General features: G+C 48.1%; 1 protein-coding gene across 1 annotated transcript in view; it reads right to left on the bottom strand.

Annotated features, from left to right (window-relative positions):
* Positions 1-16,656, bottom strand: part of LOC125534650 (uncharacterized) — a 79,766-nt gene extending 63,110 nt beyond the window's left edge. The window contains exons 1-4 of the mRNA XM_087545598.1: positions 16,041-16,656; positions 15,730-15,937; positions 6,416-8,543; positions 5,469-5,490 (exon numbers count right to left, since the gene is read on the bottom strand). Of these exons, the coding sequence (XP_087401724.1) occupies positions 5,469-5,490; positions 6,416-8,543; positions 15,730-15,937; positions 16,041-16,656 (2,974 nt within the window). The remainder of the gene's footprint in view (positions 1-5,468; positions 5,491-6,415; positions 8,544-15,729; positions 15,938-16,040) is intronic.
* Positions 16,657-17,403: the final 747 nt, after the last annotated feature.

The raw sequence follows: 17,403 nt of genomic DNA, 5'->3' as shown, positions 1-17,403 counted from the left end.
TTGTCACTTACATACAAGCCTACTCTTTAACATCCTCCCTCTATTTCAACATGTCAAGGTTTAGATTGTTCTTGAAGGCTTGTAATTGTCGAACTTGAAGCGGTATAGTGAAACCATCAGCAACTTGATCTCCGGTTGGAATAAACTTTATCTCCAACAATTGCAACTCTTTCACGAACAAAGTGAAAATCAATCTCTATATGGTTTGTCCTTGCATGAAACACAGGATTTGCTGACAGATATGTTGCACCAAGATTATCACACCACAAACATGACACATGTGATCTATGAATACCCAACTCATCAAGTAACGTTTCAATCCACATTACCTCAGCCGTTGCATTTGCCAAAGACTTATATTCTGCTTCAGTACTGGAACGTGAGACAGTTGCTTGTTTCTTTGCATGCCATGATATGAGGTTAGAACCAAGGAAAACAGCAAAACCTCCTATGGATTTTCTGTCATCAGGACATCCAGCCCAGTCTGCATCAGAGAAGGCACTTATTGCAGTTGATGGTGACTTACATAACTTTAAACCGATTCCAATGCTACCTTGTATGTATCTTTAAATCCTTTTTACAGTTGTCCAGTGCACAGAAGTGGGTGCATATAAAAACTGACAAACCTTATTAACAGAGAATGAAATATCTGGCCTTATCAGTGTTAGGTACTGAAGTGCTCCAACTGTGCTTCGCTACCTGGTTCCCTCTTCTGGACTTAATAATTTCCCTTCATGCAAAGACAGCTTTTCAGTGGTGGACATGGGCGTGCCGGAAGGTTTACAATCCTTCATTCCAACACACTTTAATATATCTGAAGCATATTTTTTTGAGTGAGAAAAATACCATCCCGCACCTTCTTAACCTCAATGCCTAGAAAATAGTGCAACTCTCCCAAGTCCTTAAGTGCAAATTCATTTTTCAAGTTTCTTAACAAGGCTGAAGTGGCATCTTGTGAGGAGCTAGCAACAATTATGTCATCAACGTAAATTAACATAAACATTGTCACCTTTCCTCTTCTAAATAAGAACAAAGAAGTGTCTCCCTTCGATGGCCGAAAGCCAAGTTGTTGCAGTTTTGAACTCAGCTTAGAGTACCACGCTCTTGGTGCCTGCTTCAAACCATACAAAGCTTTGTCCAGCCTGCATACATGATGTGGCTTAGAACTGTGCTCAAAACCTGCTAGTTGCCACATGTAGACCTCTTCCTCGAGAACGCCATGCAAAAACGCATTCTATAGATCCAATTGGTGAAGGCTCCATCCCCTGGAAACAGCAATAGACAAAACACGCCTGATAGTAGCAGCCTTCACTACTGGACTGAAGGTGTCCTCGTAGTCAATACCATAACGTTGTTTAAAACCTTTAGCTACTAACCTAGCTTCGTATATGTCTATTGTACCATCAGCTTTCTTCTTGATTTTATACACACACTTACAAACAATAATATTCCTCCCTGACTTAGGTGGAACAAGATGTCACGTCTGATTTTTTTACTAATGCATCATACTCAATATTCATAGCATTTTTCCAACTCTTATCATTCAAGGCCTCTATCACATTTTCTGGTTCACCGGTGGAAGCAAAGCTTGCAAGTTTAAAATTCTTGTTATACCTGACCGTGCCATCCTTGGGTACCAACGGTTTGACAATACCTCGTTGCGAGCGTGTCACACGTGTAGTTGCACTCGTGCTGGGCGCACCGGCGGCCACAGTGGATCTGGCTCCAGTAGGCACAGGCGATCCAACAGCCGGAGAAGATCTGGAGGGCGAGCCGCCTCCTCGTACTGGCGTGGGCGAATCGTCCTCGACGACCGCGCGATCAGAGGCCCACATGGAACTGTCGGCGCCATCATGCGTCTGTGGGGCACATGACCCGCACCCAGCCGGCTCGTGCGAACTGGCGGATGGCGACAGGTGCGGGGCCGTCCCGCCCGACTGTGCTGCAGCGCCCGATGACGTGTCAGGCGGGGACTGGTTTGTCCCGATGCGTGCAGAGGAATCTACGCTGGGATCCGCCACGTCTGCACCTGCGCCGGATCTCTCGGGATCCGCACCCTGGGCTTTGTCAGCCGGATCCTCCTCGTGTCCAGCGCCTGTACTACCAGCCAAATTCTGCATAAAACCACAGATTTGAACAGTGTTTTTTTCACTGTTTCCATTAGCATCAGGTTTATGACTATTAGCCAAATGATCATTAGCATATTTATCTCCCCCATGATCAGTTGGATTCTAAAGCTCCGGAGAAAGAAGAAGAATTTCAGCATGTAGACGTGCACCGGCATTGGGATGCAAAGTGGAGAAAGGGAACATTGTTTCATCAAACACAACATCCCTAGAAATACAAACTCGGCCGGAAGAGATGTCTAAACACTTAAAACCTTAGTGCAAATTACTGTAGCCTAAGAAGACGCATTGTTTGGAGCGGAATTGGAGCTTGTGGGTATTATATGGACGTAGATTCGGCCAGCAAGCACATCCAAAGATGCGAAGAGAAGAATAATAAGGTTTTTCATGGGATAGTTTTTCAAGAGGGGTTTCAAAGTTGATTACTTTGCTGGGTAATCTGTTGATGAGGCATGTAGCAGCGATGAAAGCCTCATCCCAGAATTTAAGAGGCATGCTTGCTTGAGCTAGGAGGGAGAGACCAACCTCGACTATATGTCGATGTTTACGTTCCGCTGACCCGTTTTGCTGATGTGCATGAAGGCAAGAAACGTGATGAGATATCCCAACTTTTGTGAAGAAGAAATTTAGCTTCACATATTCTCCTCCCCAGTCTGTTTGGAGAGCAAGAATTTTGCGATCAAATTGACGTTCAACAAGATTTTGAAAGTCACGAAATTTTTGAAAAACTTCTGACTTATGTTTGATTAGGTAGATCCACGTGAACTTACTGAAATCATCTATAAAGCTCACATAGTATTTCTTTCTGCCTACTGATTCAACAGGTGTACCCCACACATCAGAAAAAATAAGTTCCAAAGGGAACTTTGATTCACTTATTGAGTTCGGATAAGGCAACTGATGGCTTTTGCCTAGTTGACAAGAATCACAAATAACTTCAGAATTGAATAACTTAACACATGGGAGCTTATTCTTGCTAATTATTTTGCTAACTATGGTTGATGAAGGATGCCCTAGGCGCCAGTGCCACCTATCCGAGGAGGGCGTGACTCTGAGCACGTGCTTCTTGGCGCCTTGTCCCATGTGTTTGACAGGGTATAGGCCTCTCCTACCCTTGCCTTGTAGCAGAACCCTCCTCGTTCCCCGATCCTTTACAAGAAAAGAATAGTGTTGCCAATAGCAAGTCGGCTTGCAGAGATTAAACTCTTGTCAGCCTCGGGAACATGTAAGACATTTTTGAGGAGAAGATCACGTTCGGGGGTATAAATATGAGATTGACCAATATGTGCTATAGCCATACCTGACGCGCTCGCGGTGTGGATTTGATCATCTCCTGTGTAACGATCCCGGATGGTGAGCTTCTCTAGGTCTCCTGTGATATGGTTCGTCACACCACTGTCCAAGTACCAGTTGGTGTCGACGCCATACTGCGGAGCCGCCATGTTTGCAGAGCGTTCCTCCCCCCTTGATAGGAGGAGTCGTAACGCTTCCAGCACTTCCACGTTCGGTGACCAACCTTGCCGCAGATCTGGCATGTTGGTTTGGTGGCGTTGTTGTTGTAGTTGCCGCTGCTGCCGTTGTTGCCTCCAGGGTTGCCACGGTTCGGTGGCTTGGGGAAGGTGCCACGGCCACGATCACCGCCGCCACCTTGCCTGTTGCTGAAGTCGCGTCCACGATCACCGCGGTCACCACCGCCGCGACCGCGCCCGCGCCCGCGTGTCGCCGCGTTTGCCGACGACTGAGAGGACCCGCCACGTAAATTCATGCGAGTCTCGAAGCTCAGGAGCTGCGAGTACAGCTCCGGGACCCCGACAGGCTCAACCCTAGAGCACATGGCAGACACCACGGGGTCGAACTCCTCGTCGAGTCCCGCGAGGATGTGAGAGACGGCATCCTCCTCGTCCACCTTCTTCCCTGAAGCAGCTAATTCATCACAAAGGGTTCGGACCTTACCAACATATTCAGTGATAGTCATGTTGCACTTCTGGAGGTTTGCCAACGTGATTCTGACGTTGACGGTCTGCGCACGGGTATGCGATGCAAGCATCCCCTGCACCGTGTTCCACAGCTCTGCTGCGGTGTGGCACGTCGCCACCTGGATGGCCATCTCCCGGGGCAGCGTGGTCAACAGGTAAGAGAACACCTGCTGATCGCGCGCATACCACGCACTGAACTCCGGATTGGGAGCCTTGGACTTGGTCTTGCCGTCGTCGCTGGTGACTTCAATGTTCATCGGGAGCACCACCTGCTCGAAGTCGAGGAAGGACGCCATCTGCGCTCCCCGGATGGCCGAGAGCACGGTGGCGCGCCATAGCGCTTCGTTCCCTCTCGTAAGCTTCTCTGTTACGATGTGTACAAACGGAGATGAGGGGAAGGTGTTCGGCGAAGAGCTTGCCATGGATGAATTCGAGGTAGGCTCTGATTACCATGAAAGAAGAAAGGGTTTAAGCACGTGCACCTCGGCAGGGACGCGTGCGTGTTAATATAGGGAAAGATTACAAGATCGGCAGGTTGTTTCTAGTCTTGACCTCTACTCCAAGCTATACAAGAGATGAGATCATCTAGCCTAACAACCTGCCGTATACACAACAATACACACGCAATACCCACGCAATATACCCATCGTGACACTTGTCACGTTACATACAAGCCTACTCTTTAACACAAAACATGTTCAATGTAGAAATCACTAAACTAAACAACCAAGGAAAGTGGGCATGACCCAACAGTTAATAGCAAAAGCTCTTGGTTTGAAGTAATAAATTTAAATGTACAATAAGATGAAGGATTCATCCCTCTTAAACATTTAAATGATACAACAATCCGACGCACATGAGTAACTTTGAAAAGATAAATTGAACAATACGTGGTAATTAAACCTTATTATAATAAAACCATCACACCATGAGAGAATTGAAGAAGATTTGGGCTTTATTTAGTTTTTGCGTGGATCCGGGCAGCAAAGCGGAAGGTGGCTCTGTTGCTGATTTGCACTGCAAAGAATCAAATAGTATGCGTTAACTCAACTGAATAATATGTACTTCAAGTGAATAGCAAAGAGGGGAAGAGAACTGACCGTGCTGATTGACTCTGCATTATTGGGGATATTCGAGGAACAAAACGTTGGGCTTATTAGGATGGCCTTCTGCAGTTCGTAGCAGTTCATGTTTTATTGTATCCTCAACTTGGTGATGGAGCGCGACTTCCCGGAGTTTTACCATGCATGTGATCTCGATGATGGGATTATCAGGAATAGCATGCAGATCTTGACAGAGGATATGAATTGACACAAGATTAGGCAGAGGGTGAGCTGCGATTGCTACTTCCAGTGTCCCAGTGCACACGACGTATATCCGCTCAATGGCTTTGAGGTGCCCAGCAGCTTCAGACAGTATGTGGAGGGATCCAAGGTTGTCTTCAATAAGCTTGAGATATTTCAGTCCCCTCACCCTGCTCAGCCCGTCCCGAATAACCTCCCAGCTCATACCAGTGGACCAAAAGCACAGCTTCTTGATAGCACTAAGCCCTGCAACAAACGGAGGGAATTGGCTCAGTTCGCCGCGCAGCTCAAGCGAGTCGAGCATGCCGGCAACTGAGACTGTATTCTTGGCGAATTCCCCAGAGGATCCTTCAAAATGGATTGATAGGGACCGATGAAAATGAGGCTTTCCAGCCGCTTCAGGAATGAACTCCGTGATGGCATTTGAAAGATCTTTGAGGTTTCTTCTGCTTGCGTTGGATTCACACCATATCTTGACCTGCCGCAACCGCTTCATAATACTCATCAGTTGTGGAAATCCTAGTGTCTCGCCGGTGACAAATCCTGCCAGCGTCTCCAGCTCACTCTTATCTCTCAGGAACTTCTCTAGATCTGATTCTACCACTCCCTTTACGGGAACGAAGGGGGTATCTTCTTTGGAGAGCTGAAACCTCCCAAAGAGGTGCTTCAGTCTGGGCAGCATGAGGACTTCTTTGTACACCGTCACAGTTTGGCTTCCACTCAGGTCGAGTATCCCTAAGTGATTGAGGGTCGTGAGACGAGATAAATCCGGAGGCCAAATAGGTTCGCCGTTTGCAGGAGGTCGGACAGATATCTCACCATTGCTTCTGTGGATGGATTTGATGATGCTGGACTCGATGAGATTATTCAAATTGCAGAACTGTTCACTAACTGATTGAGGGTCAAGAGGCGAGGCAAATCCTTCAGCCAGCCATCTCCTTATTAGGGAATTCGGTTTAATAGGACGATCACCAAGGAACAACTGGGAATATAGCAAGAAGGCACGGACATCAATCTTGGCCATTGAAGAATCATGGAACTGGATCTGGGGAAGCAAATCTGCAGCTGGGATATCTTCCTTTTTCTTGCCATCTCGAATCCCTTGTATATTTTCCTCTCTTCCTTCAGTCTCCGTACTCTCTGCCTCCTCTCCTTCAAAAATCACATCTATGAATTGCACTATGATTATAGGAGAGTTCGTGTGATGCTCAACGGAAGCCTCCAATGTAGACTCGACTCCTTTTATGTCGAAATTATGAGCATCCTCGACCCCAAGTTTTACAGAGACCTCTGTAAGGCCCCTCAAGTAACAGAAGCCAGACAACCAAAAGCTACTTTGCTTCATTTTGTTTGAATTGAAGCCAATCTTGAGCCTTTGGAGCTTGGGCATTGCTCCTTGTGCAAAGGACAGGCATGGTGCAGCACACATGAACTTGAAGTACGTGAGTACATGGAATCCGCCCTTGTCGATGACGATCCTTTCTTCAGAAACTATCTGGATATATAGTGTGAGAGCAGTGAGGGCGGGCAATTCTTTCAGCACATCAGTATCATTCACTGACAGCCACCTAATTGCAATCTTTAAAATGCAGAGTTTCCTGAGTTCTCCAAACCACTTAGGCAGGCTGAAGAAGATGCAACAGTGCCGTGACAGCTCGATCTTCTGAAGAGGCAGGTCCACAGTAGGAGATACCATGCTGAAGCTATCCGCAGGAATATTTACACAAGAGGAGTCTGAAGCAGCTGGCACCAGAGTTACGGACTGCAAGAAACTGAGTTTCTCGAGAATCGAGCCTAGTAGTTGCACATTCCTTTCCAGATTTTCTGCTGGCTGTACCGTAGAACCGGTGAGCTGAAGATCCTGGAGATTGGTCAGCTCTCCAAGATGTAAAACATCCTCTACTGAGCACCTGCTGAGATCAAAATACCTGAGTGTGCGAAGAGATGTCATATGGGCAACTACACTGGGTTGAATATACTCGCTCGGAAGGCAGAGGTGCAGTAATCTCTTCATATTACCAATACCTGATGGAACAGCAACTACTTTTGCATATACTTCCAGTGTTTCCAACTGTTGCAGCCCTTGAATCTTGTCTGGAAGTTGGACAGTGATATTACATTCAATCTTGAGATACTTGAGAAGAAATAGCTCCCCGATTCCAGTGAGGTCAAAACTCTCGTTGTCTTCGTCAGCCCAAATATGAAGAATCAGAACTCGAAGAAGTCCATAATCCTTTATGGAAGAAGGTACACACTCGAAGAAACCCCAAAATATAAGTGATCGAACTTGGGATGTTACAATGGTTTCCGGTATGTATGCGCTTTTTACCCCTCCAAACTGGACCGACAACCGGCGAACTTTATCAGAAAGTGCTACAGTTGATTGAAAATAGTCCACGGTGATGACGAAATTCTTCTCCATGGATTTGTGCCTAATATAATCCAGTGCCGTCTGGTGAACTGTACACGAAAACACCTCGCCGTTATTACTGGTATCCACGACTTGGACCATTCCTCTGCTCACAAGCTCAGCAAAATAACCCTCGGCAATATCTTGTGTGTCTCGCCCTCCCACAACACTGAGAAAACCTTCAGCTACCCAGAGCTTCACCAACTCATCCTTCTTGATCACGCAGCCCTGTGGATACATGCTGAGATATAACAAGCATGTCCTCAACCGAGGTGGAAGACTGCTGTAGATAAGGTGTGGAAGGCTATTGCAGATTAGGTTTAAAAAATCTTTCATCCCTTCGGAAGTGGACGGCAAAGAATCATGTACGTGCTTCCATTTTTCCAATACGATACTGGATTCGCATGCTAGCAGACTGGCTATATCTACAATTGCTAATGGCAAACCACCGCATTTCCTGATAATCATGTATGAAACTTCTAAGATATCTGTTGGACAGCCATCTTCGGAGCCAAACACTCTGCCGAAGAATAACTTTCTAGACTCGTGATCATTAAGAGGTTCCATCATATATATATAACCTGAGTCATAACTACAGCATGCCAGTGCTACATCATCAATTTGTGTAGTTGATATTATTCTGCTGCAATAATCACCCCGAGGAAAAGCACGGCTAATAATATTCCATATGGATGCAAGCCATAAATCATCAATTACGATGAAGTACCTGCGTAATTTTGTATGTTCAATAGGTCAGACAGAAACAGCAAATTAATGCATAAAGAGTATATATTGCAAATAATTATGTAAATACGACACCTAACTTTTTCCAGACCATGTACTAAATTTAGCAAACGTCCATACAATTAGTGAAATATATTTAGTATATATTAAAAACTAAGGCATTTCGTCGGGTTCAGATTGGGCAAAATTTGATTGCATGGAATAACTTATGTGGCCGCCTTTAGATGGATTTTTCACCAAAACCATCAATATTCCGTCAACTCCATGTACAACAAAGGTGTTGTCTCGTTCCGATATTTCAATTAAAAATATATACTTTTGGAAACTAAAAATCACATTTATGAAGATATTCTTGTGGTATATGCGCAAGATCGACATTCTACAATGAAATTAGCTAGGGAGGTCTAAATGTAGCTTCCATAGCCACGACGAATCAATTCATCATCTTTTCTTCGAATGTCATTTGCTAGAGACGTGTGGTGTATAGTTCAGGTATCATCTAGCTTATCACCACCTCAAGATGTTGCTAATATATTTGGTAATTGGCTGAGGGGTTATCAAATAGATTGCAGGCTTTGATCCTGGTTGGAGCATCTGCTCTATGTTGGTCACCGTGGCTTTGCTGTAAACATTCTTTTCTGATAAAAGAAATATAAATTCTCCTATGCAGGTTATGTATTTATCTATACACTAGGCGATCTCCCCGCACGTTGTTGCGGCAATTTAAAGATTAATTTTGGATGAGTTATCCATGAACGAAATGACCTAAATCAAAAGCTATTATTTTCTAAGTAAATTTGTGTTGAAAATGTATGCATATACGCCAGACCATTGGAGTTGCAACAATTATTTTGGGCTATGCATGTGCTACAAAAAAAGGTGTTAGGGGATGATGACATGGAAACTTTAGTGATGTGGAGGATTCATGTGGAGAGAATTAGAGTTAGTGAGGATCAACTATTTAGGTATATAGGATTCGCTCCATACTTGGTCTATTCTTTAGCGACAGGAGGATCCCCTGTTGGTGATGGCAGCATGTACGTGCCTGGAAAGGGTTGTCGGGGACATTTTATTCAACAACAGTTTGACAAAAACACACACCAAACCACCTGTCGGTGTCAAAACCGGCGGATCTCGGGTAGGGGGTCCCGAACTGTGCGTCAAGGCCGGATGGTAACAGGAGACAAGGGACACGATGTTTTTACCCAGGTTCGGGCCCTCTCGATGGAGGTAATACCCTACTCCTGCTTGATTAATATTGATGATATGGGTAGTACAAGAGTAGATCTACCACGAGATCAAGGAGGCTAAACCCTAGAAGCTAGCCTATGGTATGATTGTTGTGTATGAAGATGATTGTCCTACGGACTACAACCCTCCGGTTTATATAGGCACCGGATAGGGTTAGGGTTACACATAGTCGGTTACAATGGTAGGAGATCTTGAATATCTGCATCGCCAAGCTTGCCTTCCACGCCAAGGAAAGTCCCATCCGGACACGGGACGAAGTCTTCAATCTTGTATCTTCACAGTCCAGGAGTCCGGCGAAGGTATAGTCCGGCTATCTGAACACCCCCTAATTCAGGACTCCCTCACCACCCGAATCAATTACTCACACCTACAAACTCAAAAATGCGTAGTGCCTTCACTCCCCACCATCTAGAACCCGGGTCACCGTCGATCCGCCCACATGACATATCAAGAGCCTACACCCAGTGCAACAAACCTACAACATTCACCGCATGCACATGTTTTACAAGCCGCCACAACCATCGAACCGCTGACCCATCTCCAGGAAGGAGATCCGCATCATCCTTGCTTGGCTGCTATCTGTCAACGCCGCCACGACGTCAAATAGCGCCACCGCCCTGTGGTCGTCCATCTAGACGCATCTGTCGCCGAGACTCGGCTGCACCATGCCGCCAAGATCCACCGTCGTCGACGCGGTGAATGCGACACCGCTCCAGCTGCCAACCTCCACACCATCGCTGCCGCTGTAGCCCTTGCCACATGGAGCCCACTGACCACAGCAACCCTCCCCCGAATAGCCAAGCCTCCCAAGGAAGCTCCTCCATGGAGGTTACGACGTGCACGGTGCCACCGCCACCCAATCCAAGACGGATTTTGGACTTCCAGTCGGGAGGGGATCGGGGGTGGATTAGAGGTACCTCAGTTTCGCCTCCAAGGAGAGTAACATCGTCGAGAGACGTCACCGCTACCGGGCCGAACCAGCTGACCAAAGTTTCCTCCGGTCCCCATCTTATACCATGAACCTCCGTCTGCTCCGGATCCAGCAGCTAGCCATCAACCGAAACCTACTGAGACGAGAGTGCCATGGGAGCTCAACCCTCCAAATCAGTTGATGAGGAAGATCAAGAAAGACACCCGGAGCAGAGCAACAACCCATCCAGGCCAATGGAGCACCCAATCTGGTGCTGCCAACATCCAGGTGCGGGATCTAGGAGGATCCTTCTGGAAGCCAAAGACGGATGCCACCACCCCGCGCTGGCCACCGGCATCGAAGCGCTGGATCCAGAGGGATCCGACATGAAACTGTCGACGCACGCGACCTCCAGATCTTGCACAACATGCAACCACCATACCGCGCCGCGAGTATGCAGCCATGTCGTTAACGCGTCGTCCACACACCGCTGCCAGGAGTGCCCGTCGCCGTGCTGCCGCGGCCCATGCTAGCCCAATGCCTCCACTCGATCGGGCCATCCCGTGCCAGACAAAATACGCGAAGGGAAGAGGAGCCCCGCCGCTGCCCCTGTTGGTCGGGCTTCGTCCGGCGGCGGCGAGGGAGGAAGGAGGGGTGGGAAAAGGATCGCCCGGCGGCTAGGGTTTCCCTCCGTGTCGCCCACGGGAGTGACTCGAGGGTGGCATGGAGTTCGGTCTTAAGCCCTCCCTCTAGTGGCACTAGGCGTGTCTTTTCTCTTGTTCTTCTAGTAACTAAAACTTTCAATGGGTTTATCCCATTTTATGTGTTTTTAATTGCGAGCTGTGTGTATCTCCGATGCAAAGCCAGAAGCCGAACTTTTTTGTGGTTGCATCGTCTAGATACATGGTGAAAAATCACTAAAATATTCCATTTCCAAAAAAGTACTGCATGACAAGTGAACAAAAAATAAAGACATACTGAAACCCACAAAAAAAAACATCTAGTCATTAATTCTGGGGCACTCTTTAATCAATGAATAACAAACGTTATATTTTCATAACGGGATAATTATTTTTGTGCCCTTAGTTGAGTCCCACTCGGTAGTTTTTCCTAGTTTCCAAAAATACTCGGTCCTGCCCAAGCCACATTGCTATTCTTATCGTTTTGCCCTTCGGTCACAGTTCTGTCCAGTTCGAGTCGTTTGACCGCGTGTTGACCGTCTGTCGACTTTTCATTGTACCATTTTGCCCCTGCTTCTTTACTCTAGTGAGACACTGCCAAGTGGGACCCATCACTTGGAAAAGCATCACATGTTCCCCTTCTATTTTTCTCCCGTCGGACAAACCCTAGTCCCAGATCGCCTTCCCCCTTCTCTCTCAAATCCCGTCAGCGTTGGAGCCACAGATCCCATCGATGGCCTACGGCGGTCCTGTCGGTGGTGGAGCCACGGATCCCGTCGGTGTTTGCCGCAATAAGCGGCACATAGGAGGACTCATCTACGTCTCTCACATTTCATTTTTTATTCATCAAAGTTTTTTTAGCACATATCGGACTTTGGTCATTCAAGCGCCAAAACTATCCTTGATCTCTTACAGGCAAAAAATGACCCCGCATATTGTACCATGCCATTAAATCTGAACGCCTGGCCCGAGATTTTGGACTCGACCCAAGTTTGCGCCAGCTTGGTGCGAGCCAGACTCGGCCCCGAATGGCAACAAGCCAAGCCGGGCTCCGGAAATGGGCTGATTTCAACCTCGGGCCGAGCCTAGGCTCGGCTTGGTCCAGCTCATGAGCCCAAAGCTTGCAATTCAGTTGAGAGGGGAATTGCCCAGAGCAGCCTAATATGAGGTTGGACAATCCTTGTACATTCCAATTAAGAAGGACCATATCCATGGGAAACTAACATAACACAGCCACAAAGTTGCAGGCATACCCAGCGAAGCTGAACTAACAAGCTGGCAGACTGGCCAAACTGACAACAGAAAACACCTCGGTACACCACACATACATATGATGTGTCTAACATAGGAACAAGTGAACCTCCAGTGGCGACCACAGCGTAGTCTTCACCCCTGAGAGACCACGGCCTGCTGGGTTGGCACCACCTGTGGCGCCGGCGGCAGCGTTGGCTTCTTACTAGCGGTCGCATCAACCAGCGAGGTGAGCCTCACTCTGGCATGTTCCACTCGTAGCTCTTCTTTTTTGTTTAAAGCTTCACTCAACCCTCTCCCCCGAACTGAGCTATTTAAGCTTTTTGAGAACACAAAGTTCGGGTACTTGAGTGAAAAAATGTACTTCGGTGTGATTTTGCACTTTCATATTTTTGAGAAAAAAGAGATACACATGCCATCTTATACAACGACAATTGTGAAAAGATAATCACGTGTTGTATAAAAACCCAAGCAATGGTTATTGACCTTTTGTGTTGCTATAAAATTTTCTCGAAAAAAAATCTTTCTATTAATAAATCTTCCAGTCTATTTCGTTGATGATGAAAAAAAATCCTTTGATCCAATCTATTAACGCCGCCGGCGTTGCAATCACGTGGCTCTCCCCTTGGAACGCCGTCAAGGGATCTTCCCCGTATCCGTCTCAACTGCTGACCTGCCCTCCCTTCAGCGCATCAATCATCCTCACCGCAGGGCTAATTATCTTCCTGATGCTCGGCCGCCACACCGCCGATGGTTTCTCAACTTCGCTCGTAGCACTGCTGATGTATCAGGCAATTCCACCTCTGTCCGTCTCGATCCCTTTCTCCATGTGTGCATATCTTTGATCACTGAGATTGGTCCTTAATTTGAACAAAAATCCGGAATAAATACTTGAGTGTTAATAAGACCTTCCTAGATTGAAGACGACGAACTTGCCAAAAAGAACACAATGCCGGCAGATGCATGTAGATCTTGTGCATTGAATCCATATGAGCAGCCATTCGAGCACGTAGAAACAATATCCAGTCAAATCTGTTATTCCTATTCGAAAAAAACGGTGTATTCCTCAAAGAAATCAGATCCTTTAAGGTAACTGTTTGATCCGAATATTAGGCACACGTTATTTGTCATCTTCTGTTTTTTTTTAGAAAAGGAGGATGACCCCCGGCCTCTGCATCTGGAAGATACGGCCACTTTATTAATTATTCTCGAGGACCTTACAAAGTATTACAAACAATATACCTGAATCCACCATCTTGGCAACATATGCCGCTAGTCTTATCTATATGATGAAGGGATGCTAGCTGGGCCCCTACCCAAACCACTCACCTAAACCTAACATCAAAAACCGGAAGCCCCAGCCGAGCCACATACCGGGTCTGGGGCACAATCCGGTCAGACGCACTCTTGCGTCGTCGCCGCCATTTTCCACAGGTCCGTCTTCAGATGATATTGAGTCTTCTACCTTGTGAAGGCCACATCAGCCATCAACGTCACCATGACGCCAGACAGTTACCTCCTCCTGCGCGAGTCCATCTCCGCGCATCGGACGCCGAGCCTCCACGGCGCCATGCCGCCGATCTCCGCCGCCATCAATGAGTGAGATGAAGTACCGCTCCACCACGGCAAGTACAAGGTGAGGAAGGGCGAGGTCGCCATCGGAGACACGGCCGGAAGATAAGCACCGCAGCCACGGAGCTGCAACGCGGTAGATCAGACGGGCCGCCACCAGGAACCAGACAAACTCGCCATGCACACCCAGCATCCCCAGGCCCAAGTCGGCGCCTTCAAGAAGGTGACGACGCTGTGGCGCCGCCGCCGCTTAGCCACCGGGGCTAGGGTTTTCACTCGGGCGTAGGGGAAGGGGGGAGGCAGGGGAGGTATAGCCTCGGCGCCGCCACCAAGGAGGGAATGGCGTCCGGGACGCCATCGACGCCGTGACCGCCACCGGCGGCCAAAGGTTTCCCCCGGCCAAGCACCTTGCCGCCACCTCCGAACTAGCCACAACATGAGCCAGGCCGGCCGGAGGTCATGCATCACGAGCGGACCAGATCGCCTCCGATCTGACGAGGGGAACCCGGGGCCTCCCCGTGCCTGACCAGCGCCCACCGGGACCTCGCTGCCCGCGTAGCCGAGGGGATCCGGCCTACCTCACCGACGAGCACTCCCTGCCGTCGGAGTAGTGTCGTCCGCACCAGCGAGGCCGCCGCCTCAGATCCCACCAGCGCGCGCCACCCGACGCGCCGGCCGCCGAGTTCCGCCGCCGCGCCCGAGGAAGGAGCCCCCCGCGGCCCCTACTCCAGGCGAAGGCAGGCGAGATCCCGCCGCCGCCGGCACCGCGCGGGCTTTGCCCGGCGGTGCCCGCCGGCGGCGGCGGGAGGAGAGGAAGGAGGTGGGGGTTGGGTCGGCGGCGGCTAGGGTTGGGCGCCCGGGTCGCCCGGGGGGGGGGGGGGGGGTGGGGGGCGACACGGGGCTGCGTCCCTTCCGCGTCTAAATTAGTTTATTCAATTTGTCATCTTCTGTTACGTTTTCTATTTTACGTATCTGCTGTTACGATTTTACGCTTTTTTTGCGGGGGTTACGATTTTACCCTTGAACTGGAGGTACTCCTTAACACTTGGAGCCTGTTTGGTAAACACTTGGGTAGGAGAATGGGAGTTTGCACAAGGGTGTTTATGAAGGGATTAGGCATGGGAAGTAGATTTTTACTCCCACTCCCTTGTTTGGCATATGATGGGAATTGACGTGGGATAAAACTTTGCTCACGAATTAACAGGGTACCCTTTGAAAAGAAATCGGTGGGAATTGGCTTTCTCAACTCCCATTCCCCTTTCCACTTAAACTCCTATTCCCTCTAATCAAACTGTGGATTTTTAATCTCCTCACCCCTCAACTCTCATTCCCCATCTCTAATTCCCCCGAACCAAACACGCTGTTGGTACTAGTAGTACTCCCTAACACTCGCGCTGGAGTACCAATAAGCAACATCCGTTGGATTAAAGAAAATCGACGATCTGTGTTGATTTAAGGGTACTGTAAAAGAGCTCTTGCTTATATAAATGGCAGAGATTAGTTACCTTTTACCTTGGAGATGTTTGCTGATAGCATCGATAAGGTCCGGCACATCAGGAAAGCCATGGGGCCGTTGTGCCTTAAGTTGTGAGAGCATGCTGGCGAGAAACCCCCTCGTATCTGGATTCCGGGACACAGTCACGAAAGCCCGGCACTGAAATTTCCCTGCATGCTTGTGATACAAGGTTCTGGCAACTGTTGTCTTTCCGACACCTGCAAATTGAAAAGGAAAAGATAAAAACTTATTGATGGAGCAGAGAGAAGACATGAAATTCGAGTTGAAGAGGACTCCGGTGGTCCGGCCGTAGATTAGTACCTGCACATCCACTTATAGATATCACCTTGAGTGTCTGCTTGTCGTCGTCGTCCAAAGCCAGCAGATCGACAAGCTTCTTTGGGGGCTCCGCAACACCAACTGTGCTACTACGGCCGCAGATAGGAACCGGCAGCTCGGGGGACGTGAGGCAGCTGACACCGGCTTCCCTCCGGTCACCGTCAGCTGGTTTGATAGTCGACCACTGGAAACCTTCGCGTCTTTTACCCGCATCCTTCACACGAGCAAGAAATTCTGAAAAATTGAGATGAGCGCCGGCGCCGACGACCTCGTCCAGGTGATCTTCCGTGTCATAGTAAAGTTCCCGAACTATCTTCATCCACCACCGGGCCATGACGCTAGCGTCGACCTCGTCTTCCGACATATCCTGCAGGGGGGCACATAATTTCTTGAGGCCATCTCTGAGAAGATCGATCTCATCCGCACTGATCCCATCTGGCAGACTGTGTCCGGAAGCCGTGAGCGAATGGAGTTTCCGGAGGAGGGGGCCGACAGGCCCCAGCCAAACATTAACAGGATCTTGCATCGCCTCTTGAAGAGAAGTAGGATCAGGATCCGGCGTCTCCGGCTGAGGGGATGCAGCATCTGAATCTTCCATCTTCGCTGAGAACGTCAATTATTCATGCACCAGAACATCCATCAGCAAACTCAAGTAAGAACAAGCTGATTAAATTTTCTAATTGTATCCATGCACGAGAAAGAGAACATGGGACGAGGGGAAAAATTACCAAGGAGATCTCAATTCTGACGAGCACAACGCGGAGGGTATCAGATAATAGATTGTGGAGCATGGATAACAGAAGAAGCCCCTCTTCAAAGGGGAGAGAGAGAGAGAGAGAGAGAGAGAGAGAGAGTATTGGGTGCTACTTTCCTCTAAAACAAAACCGTACCGTCACCGTAGAGTATTGTTTTATGGGTTTCCTATAATACTCCTTTCATCTTAAAATAAGTATGATCTCAACTTTATACTAACTTTAATACAAAGTTCTTAACTTTGTACTAAATTTAGTATAAGGTTATACTAAACTTTTAGACATTTATTTTGGGATGGAGGAGCTAACACGCTAACATGCCTCGCAACATCTTACCACGTGACTGGGCATGCTAAGCACCGTTAAATCTCAGTGGATTCGGTAGCCGTCGGATCTCGGTGCCAAAATTCCTGCAGGGCATTGTCTTTTCTGTGCTGTGAAGTTGACGTGCGGACGTGCCGTACACGAGGGATGGACCTTTTTTTTTAGAAACGGACGGGCTTTTTCTTTTTTTTTTGAGATGAAACTAGGGCTTTATTCATCAACCAAAACAGGCGGAATACAAATGATGTCTGGTAAGTTCCTTAGCCACA

The sequence above is a fragment of the Triticum urartu genome, chromosome 2A (genome assembly GCF_056163025.1).
Source record: "Triticum urartu cultivar PI428250 chromosome 2A, HENAU_Tu73, whole genome shotgun sequence".
In the NCBI taxonomy this organism is placed as follows: domain Eukaryota; kingdom Viridiplantae; phylum Streptophyta; class Magnoliopsida; order Poales; family Poaceae; genus Triticum; species Triticum urartu.
Note: the sequence above shows the minus strand (reverse complement) of the source record. Positions and strands in the feature narration are given on the sequence as shown.